At 32.9% G+C, this 9,529-nt stretch overlaps 2 protein-coding genes across 3 annotated transcripts in view; one reads left to right on the top strand and one right to left on the bottom strand.

The window, feature by feature from the left end:
- Positions 1-941: 941 nt before the first annotated feature.
- On the top strand, positions 942-1,356 carry LOC135136013 (uncharacterized). Its single transcript, XM_064065127.1, has 2 exons — positions 942-1,013; positions 1,063-1,356. The coding sequence occupies exons 1-2, from the start codon at positions 993-995 to the stop codon at positions 1,348-1,350; spliced, it is 309 nt and encodes a 102-aa protein (XP_063921197.1). The 5' UTR covers positions 942-992; the 3' UTR covers positions 1,351-1,356.
- LOC135136012 (guanine nucleotide exchange factor subunit Rich-like) overlaps positions 1,348-9,529 on the bottom strand; it is a 28,988-nt gene continuing 20,806 nt past the window's right edge. For both annotated transcript variants that reach the window (XM_064065124.1, XM_064065126.1), the window contains exon 18: positions 1,348-2,565. In XM_064065124.1, the coding sequence (XP_063921194.1) occupies positions 2,220-2,565 (346 nt within the window). In that variant the 3' untranslated portion in view covers positions 1,348-2,219. The remainder of the gene's footprint in view (positions 2,566-9,529) is intronic.

Below are 9,529 nucleotides of genomic sequence, written 5' to 3'. Positions count from 1 at the left end.
CCGTGAATCCTGAACGTGGGAAAGTGTTAGCAAGGTCAATACTGACGGTCTACAGAAACGCATGAATTTGTGCGTCAACAAATTTTCTGGTTTCAACAATCAACTATATCGTACCAGATTGGAGATTTGACTTTTCTATTTTGGCACTGATCAAAATGAAATTTGTTTAATTAGTTTGCACACTCTTAAGAGTCATGATGAAATTTTTACAACACCTCAAACGAGAATCATTTCACAAATACCTCGTGAAGGCCGTCATTGGAAAGAGAGGTGAATGTAGTTCGTGGCAGTTGCATCAAGTTTATGATTAGTAACAAAATGTAACACTATGCAACCGTTCTTGAATTCTAAAGTCAAATAATTGGAATCTCTGTAGTTACTGAAGTTAATATATAAAATATGAGAATTTATGAAAAATTAGAAGCTAATGTTATGAATGTATGCAATCAAACATATCAAAATAAAATAACATTTTGCAAACACAGAAGAAGCAAAAAAAAGTAGTTGCACTATCAACTTTCTAAAAGATTAGTAATGTCTTTCGTTTCTGTTTCACTAGTTACGAAATTTGGGGCAGTTTTATTTTGAATGTCGTCTTGTAGTCCGTTTATCAGTTATGTTTAATTTTTGTTAATACGATTACCCCGTTAGCATAAATAAAACATTAATTGGTCAACCGTGTAAATAGTAGTTAACAATAACATTTTATTTTTTGGAATATATTTTATTTCTTGACCGTGACAAAAAACACAATATGAGTATTACTTTTTTCGCACAGTGTTCGGTTTGAGTAAATTTCTAGGTCGACGTACGTTAATTTGTCGTTAAGACGTATTGGCAAATGAGTACCTACCCATTTGTGCAATGATTACTATGCATTACTCAATATTTCCACTTCTTTTTGTACTAACCATATACCACATGCACTTTCTCTTATTTTGAACAGAACTTAGTTGACATTGCACCAAATAACAACACTTACCTTTTAAATCATGTGCAGATTAGACTTTAAGGTAAATAACATAAATGTGGAAAACGTAGTGATTGATTCATTGTTTTTAGTTAATATTGTTAGTTAGTTTAATCTCGTCATGTGCTTGTACTGTGACAGTTGTAAGAGACTTAATACAATTCAATATCGCTGGTCACCCTGTGCTTCACAAAGAATCGGCATGGAACTTCGATCCGGAGGTTGGTGCTAGACGTTCCCGACAATATCAGGAACTAAATGGAAAATTTGGTGAGAAAGCGATAGAACGATTAGGATTAGGAATTGATGGTTACGACCAGGAGCGATTAGCTCAGCAAAGAACGAGAGATCAAGGACATCTAGATGGTGCGACTGAATAAAACTCTTATTATTTATTTTTGTTTTAGTATGTTACAAAATAAAATTATTACTTGAAAAATAATATCTTACATAAATAAATATACAACAATAGTGGAGTATTATTGTAATTGATGACAGTCTAAATATTTTCTAATACTAACCACTGTATAAAAATTGACCAACGATTATTAGAATCACAAACAGATGTTAAAACCTATGACACTTAATTGTAACACCGTATCACCCATGTTGATTTATCAAATGACATGCTGTAAATAACTAGTGTAAAATCGATTGTTATTGCTGAACAAAAATTATTACGTAATTTCATTAATGCTGAGTTAATATCATAAAAATTGATTTGCTTAGCGTTGCAAAAATATATTACATTTTAATTAGCAAATTACACATCATATTTCTTCAGCATTGGAATAAAGATCTACGGAATGCAACACACTTTTTTACATCTTGTTATAAATGCGAGGCACAACACAATTGAAGTCGAAACATTTCTTACTTGCACATTTGCCGAAGACGAACATTTATAATAAAATCATAATATATTGGGTCGTATGAATAAAGTTAACGCATTGATTTAAAATTACATAAACTATGAGGAATTTAGAAATAATTTTATAACCCAGAATTTTACTCTTCTTTATTCATACGTTTCCTCATCTCTGAACCTAAAGATAAAACAATTAAAATATCTATCACTTGTTAAGACGGATTTTTACTTAGGCAGTTCTAAAATATTGAAATGGCACCGTTTTAGTCGGTTTCTTCCAATTTCCTTTAGTAAGTAAGTACACTCAAGAGTATATAAACACTGATCTATTGTACCTTCAAAATGAATTTTCTATTGTACCAAAGACGAAAAACGTATATTTTACGTAATAACACAACCAGTAGTCTCCTGTATTACTGTATTATCTCTAGATTCATTCGTATTCTCTTTAACACCACTGGAACTTGTATTTACTTCGTTGAGCTTGTCACTCGCATCCAGATTACTGGGTTTCTTGTCTTTTAACGAACCACATTGACTAGAACTGTCGTGATTCGAGCTTATTCTACGTGATCGAGTTGGAATCGGTGATGAAATTTTGTTAAGAGACGCTGAAACTGCTTGTTGATACTCTATGATTTTTTGATGCTGAACCTTCGTTTCGAGTATTTTCGATAGGACGGATATTTGATTTTGTATTGCCAACATGAAAGCTCTGTACCCCAAACTGGAAAAAAAAATTGATTAGTGAACTGCATTGTAATGCATGTTAAACGATACGGGTCAATGTGTAAAAATTATATGAATAAAACACGTTTTTAGTGCGTAATAAAATTCAGTATTCTGCAATAAATTTTACAGTTACACGCTGATAAGCACGATTTTATGGTGGCTAGACCCATCTTGAAAATTATACACAAAGAATGCGTGTAATGCTAAAACCGCACTCAGTAACTTAAGTTAACGGGCAACGCTTGCAATATCTTTAAACATGTGGTCACACAGGTTTTGCCGAATTTCAAAAGAAACTGTATGTGTCAATCCCGCCAGGATCTTTTGTAAATCCATATCAAATTGAGGAAACCAGCGGAACTAGTCATGGACGGTCGGTTATATATGCTAAATCTTTTATACATTAATAGTTACTGAGTTATAAGGATCGTAACGCCAGTCATTATGAAGATTAGACAAGGTCTAGACTGCGTCTGATAACACGACGTGTAACCATAACAATCGGTTACGATCGATCGAAATGACAAAATTTTATCTGGTAGTAAGTTAGGAAAAAAATTAGAACTTTGTAATGAATAATTTTTTACAGCAAAAACTCCCACTACTTTGCCGTTTCCATGTAGTGAACAGTTTTTAGGTGGGATAATTTACACGTATTTTAAACTGTTATCCAAAGATAGAAACGGTTCTTCTATGCAGTATGACTTGATGTTACGAAGCGCAATTTTTAGTCACCTAAGGCTAAGTCCAGAATTTTTACCAAGCAGGACATCACAATTTCTTTTAGCAGCAGAAGATAAAGCGTTTTTAATGATAAAGGTACGAGAACTCAAATACCTATTTTTTTTACATTTTTTTTTTTTTTTTTTAGATTAATCCTAATGTAAGTGGAAAATGTAGGAGGGCAGAACTGAAGGATTTGGGTATAGAAAACGTCATCGATGAAGGACGAGTTTTTCGAGTTTTATTACCAAATACAAAAACTACAATTGCTGGAGAATAGGACTAAAAATACTACAACTTGGAAAATGTATTCTAATGCGTCCACTCCACACTGACCATGATCGGTTTTTGTCTCTTTGGAAATAATAAATGTTCAGAACAAGCAGTTGGAATACACACTTTTGGCAATTTGCCAACAATTATTGCTACTTTTTGAAACTTGTTGATTTTTAGGAATATACTGGACATGGTTTCAGGAAGTTATCTGCCTCTTTGTTAAAAGATTCCAGGGCAGATTTTGCGGTTAAACATCATGGAGGTTGGAAGAGTAAAATAATATTGCAGATGGATCCATAGAAAATATCATCAAGAACAAGACAAAACCGGCGGCAACAATTTTACGAGAAAACAGTGTCCAAATTCAAAATATACACAAGAATGTACAAATGAATGAAAATAATGCAACATTTGTTATGCCGGCACCGGCCTCTAGTACTATTAATGTATTGAATTGTAAAAACTGGGTTGTTTGCATCATTTTTTAATAAAAGTGGAAGAAACGAAGAAGAAATAGGTCTCCCGTTTCTGTCTGTCTGCCTTTCTGTCTGTTCGTCCGTCCGCTTGTCCGTGTGTCCGCCGTCACGGATTTTTTTTAGACAGATATTCTCCGAAAGTACTGGGCCGATTGTTGTCAAATTTTGTATTTATATTAGGAATATCATGTAGATGGTAAAACGCTAACCAAAATTTGTCTAATCATCCCCACCAATTATGTGATGATGTCACTTCAAAATTGTACATAGTAAATGGGTTTTAATTGTATAAAATAACATAGTCCTACATATGTAGTTTATGACCCCGTATTGAGTTTTTAGTCAAAACGTCCAGATTTTTGGAAAAAAAATCAAAATTATGGAACACATTTTGCAGATAGTTAATCTTTGAAAGTTTTTTTTTTAATTATCGCATATTATACTTATTTTCATAGTTTACACATATATTGTTCAAATCAAGCAATACTTTATTTTGTATGAACATTGAACAAAAAAAAGGTTAATATAATAGAAAATGAAATTTGAACGAAGTATCGACACGGTTGGGAGAAAACTGAATATCCAGATCCCTGTTCTGTTCATATATTTATCTATAGCATTGATTAAATACATATAGATAGACCCATGCTATTGTTTGGAGCGAACAGGCCAACGGCCGGCGAACAAGAGATGGCGCACCAACAGTCGGCCGTCAAACGCCGGCGAAAAGCTTGGACACCAATCGCGCGCGTAGATAAGCCAAATCGCAGCAACAATACATTTAATAAAGCTACCACTCGACAGAGGGCGACGAAAACAATGTGTAAAAATCTCATAGTAAGCATTTATATAATTTGCAACGTTGCCAGATGAGCCTAGCACAACTTTGCCGTTATTTCTAGTCGATTAGATTTTATTTCGTTTAAAAGTTTCTGGTGAATAAATGGAATTATTATAATGAATAAACAATACAAACAAATTATTACTTGTTATTTTAAATACTTGTTAGTGTTGATGAAAACATAAATGGTAATTAAAGTTATTCTAAATATGGTCCGGTCCGGTAGCTCAAATTTTACAGTACGAGTGATATGTTTCAGGACGAGTAGGTAGCCGAGTCTTTAATTTCGAAACGAGTACTGCGAAAAGAGTTACCGGACGTATGTTATGTATTTTATTTCATACTGTCAACATACTTTTTTATTCGATAAAATTATTATTATTTTGAGAAAAAATCCAAATCGAGTCACTTTTTCTGACATCGTTAGCAACCGCTCTTTGGTAAATGTTTTAATTTGTTTACTCGTGCAAATCAGCATCATATGTTTAAACACATAGTACTTATAACACTTTACAGGACTTATTGTTTTGTATAATCCGACTCGATGGACGAATGTTTTGTGCAATCCGTCTCGAAGGACCAATGTTTGTGCAACTCGGCTCGTCCTACCAGTATTTTTTGTAATCTGGTTGATACGACAATGTGATACCGAATTGTACTTTGATATTGCTCCAAGGACCTTTGTTTTCTTGCGTGCGAGATAATAGACAGCGTTCGGTTTCGATGTTTAATACAGGACGGTTACAGAAGTACTAAATTTACATTTGTATTTACAATAACAGGTAAAGCAAAAGAGACCCAAAAGGGTCAGTGGCCGCTTCCGGAAATGGAACACTTGTCCTTTTTGGCTCAATTTTATCGGACTTGTCCGTTTTTTTGATTTTACCGGAATCGTTCGATCCAGTAAAACGTCAAACTTGACATAGTATAAAGTAAAATAAATAAATTTTATTCAATTTTGACATGTAAACAAACGTTTATTTTGCCGTCAGTAGGCCACTAAAGCTTTGGTTTATCCGGTAGCACCATAAAATTTTTAAACCGCTAGCGAAATAAAATTTTTATTTTGCTGTTTTAAAACCATGGTTACCATTTCTGTAATTTCTCCAATGCCTTGCTGCTCTTTCCATCTAAGGAACTTTTGATACACTTTCAAATTTGCTCTTTTTTGGGAGCAAGTTTTGCCGTTGGAATCTTGCATGATTTTGCAATTTTTCGATAATTTTAGTTTGTTTAAAATAAACAAACACCGTCACCAGAGTCACATACTACACACACACACCTGATATTGTAACCTAAATTCTACGCATATAAAACTTTTATTTGGTCGCTGTCAATTCTGACGTTTCTCGAATGTGAACTTTGAATCACCAATTTTTTCACAATTTGGGACTTGGGGTTGTCAAAATTGAATAAAAGTTTGTATTACACTCGCGGTTAAAATGAATGTGTAACTCGTGGTCTTAAGGCGCTCGCGGCATACGCCGCTCTCGCCTTAAACTGGCCGCTCATTAAACATTCACTTTAACCGCTTGTATAATAAATAACTATTATGATATAAATACAATTAAGTATATCGATAATTCGCTACTGAAAATTTATTGAAATATAATTTGTGTTAAAAAAAGATTTTTGTGGTTTTATGGTTTATTAACATAATTTACTTATTTGAAATTAAATATTTTTAATACATAGCACAAGTTCTTGATATTCTTTATTTTTATTCCAAGTAATAATTGTGTTTCCTTTAGTTTTAATCAAGAAAATTTTTCGGTTATTATCTAACATACTTTTGTACATTAAGAAACTCCATTCCACGTCACAGGACGTTACAGGACAATATTTAAATAAATAAAGAAGTCGTTTTATGTGTTTTAAATTTCACTCTGATTTCCGGACTTTAGACTTTTTGGTGTTTCACTTCGGCACAAGAACTAGTCGTATCTCAAAGAAAACAAACAGTGGAATATAGCGTATTGTACCTATATTTCATAGTAAAAATGTCTAAATTTTTTTATGAAGAGACAGACTGTTCTAGGAAACTTTACTAAATCTTTTCATTTACGAGCTATTGAAAGTCCGCCGGTCTCACTGATACTTCTTACTTGGCTCCTACGAATGAAGCGAAAAATGCACAGATTGAAAATATAGTAAATGGGGTAGTATGTATGCGTGATATGTCGTTAGACATTAAGTATTTTGCAAATAAAATTTATTTCATTGAAAACAGAAACAATAAAAAACATATCTGTACAAGTTTGGAATCGATATGGCCAGTTGTTTAGAATATGCAAATATGCTTTTGTTCGTATTTACAATTATTACGAAACAGGTTATCAAATAATCTATTTTCACATGGCGAGACTTTCAAGCGGCCGAAGAATTAAAAACCATAAATTTTCATTGAAGAAACAAACTCTTCCAAGAAAATTACCAAATCTTTTAGTTTACGCACTATTGGACGAGCACTCCTTAAAACGGTCAGTATACCTAATCGCATTATTCCATTGATACCTACCTACCGAAAACGTTGCCAGATGAGCCTAACACAAATTTGCGGATATTTATCGTCAACCAGATATTATTTCATTTAGAAGTTTCTGGTAAATAAATGGGATTATTGTAATGAACACATAAAACAAATAAATTGTGATTATTATTTGTTGTTTTAACCCATTAGACGCTTATAGGCTTATAAGCATACTTTTCTTGAAAAATCGGTAATAAATTCAGTGAAACATCTTTGTGCCTTAAGGCCGTGTGACACGATGCTAAATTTATGACAAATTTTAGCGAGATAAATTTTGTGCAAAAAATTGTACCGTGTCATACACAATTTACATGCTAAATTTGTGTGCAAATTTTGGTGAGAAATTATTTAGGACACGTTCTAAATACTGACTAAATTTGTTACGAAAACTGCGCAGTACGATAAGGCGCAACCGGTACGACGCCATGATGAAATCAACATAACCAAACAGTTCTTTTTCCCACAAATTGAGCACCCGTTAATCTCAAAAAATTTTGATATGCAATTGGATCTTCTGGCAACAACTCGGTATTTAACATGTTTAAAATATCTCGTCCTTCTTGTCGCCTTGTTAACCAAAGTCTGCTCCATAGTGAACGTCGTTTTCTTCTTTGAATTTTCCGATTTGTTTTATTGGCATAGCAGCTTAGAACAATACTCGAAGCAGCAATAGTTGTATAAACAAGTATTTCCTCACAATTCATTATAAATGATTAATAAGTAAATAATAAACAAACAAATTGTAGGTTATGTCACAGAGGTTATGTTGAAAAACGCACCTTACCAATCACCATTACCAACACTATTTCTTAAATTCCCGAAAATTTTCACTCACTACGCATGCGCGAATGGTAAATTTACAAGAGAATTTAGTAAGGTGGCATACAGGAGATATATTGTTTAGTTGTAAATTTAGTTACATTTTTTCGAACTAAATTTCGTACAAAAATTTGTCATAAATTTAGCATCGTGTCACACGGCCTTTAATTCCTATTGGTAAACTGGGATTTTGAATAGAGGTCGCAGGAAAATTTTGTATGGTTTTATGGTTTATTTACATAATTTTCTTATTTACAATTAATGTTTTTGATATATAATACAAGTTCTTGATATTATTTATTTTAATTACATTTAATAAACCATAAAACCACAAAAATCTTTTTTTAACACAAATTATATTTCAATAAATTTTCAGTAGCGAATTATCGATACACTTAATTGTATTTACATCATAAAATTTATTTATTTTACTTCATACTATGTCAAGTTTGACGTTTTACTGGATCGAACTATTCCGGTAAAATCAAAAAAACGGACAAGTCCGATAAAATTGAGCCAAAAACACGGAGGTAGAAGAGACACTCTTCTACCTCCGTGGCCAAAAAGGACAAGTCTTCCATTTCCGGAAGCGGCCACTGACCCTTTTGGGTCTCTTTTGCTTTACCTGTTATTGTAAATACAAATGTAAATTTAGTACTTCTGTAACCGTCCTGTATTAAACATCGAAACCGAACGCTGTCTATTATCTCGCACGCAAGAAAACAAAGGTCCTTGGAGCAATATCAAAGTACAATTCGGTATCACATTGTCGTATCAACCAGATTACAAAAAATACTGGTAGGACGAGCCGAGTTGCACAAACATTGGTCCTTCGAGACGGATTGCACAAAACATTCGTCCATCGAGTCGGATTATACAAAACAATAAGTCCTGTAAAGTGTTATAAGTACTATGTGTTTAAACATATGATGCTGATTTGCACGAATAAACAAATTAAAACATTTACCAAAGAGCGGTTGCTAACGATGTCAGAAAAAGTGACTCGATTTGGATTTTTTCTCAAAATAATAATAATTTTATCGAATAAAAAAGTATGTTGACAGTATGAAATAAAATACATAACAACATACGTCCGGTAACTCTTTTCGCAGTACTCGTTTCGAAATTAAAGACTCGGCTACCTACTCGTCCTGAAACATATCACTCGTACTGTAAAATTTGAGCTACCGGACCGGACCGTATTTAGAATAACTTTAATTACCATTTATGTTTTCATCAACACTAACAAGTATTTAAAATAACAAGTAATAATTTGTTTGTATTGTTTATTCAT

This window comes from Zophobas morio, unplaced genomic scaffold (assembly GCF_036711695.1).
Source record: "Zophobas morio isolate AGI-343-1 ecotype UQ-CSIRO unplaced genomic scaffold, CSIRO_AGI_Zmor_V1 ptg000026l, whole genome shotgun sequence".
In the NCBI taxonomy this organism is placed as follows: Eukaryota; Metazoa; Arthropoda; class Insecta; order Coleoptera; family Tenebrionidae; genus Zophobas; species Zophobas morio.
The sequence above is the reverse complement of the archived record's forward strand: the minus strand, read 5'-3'. Positions and strand labels throughout refer to the sequence as shown.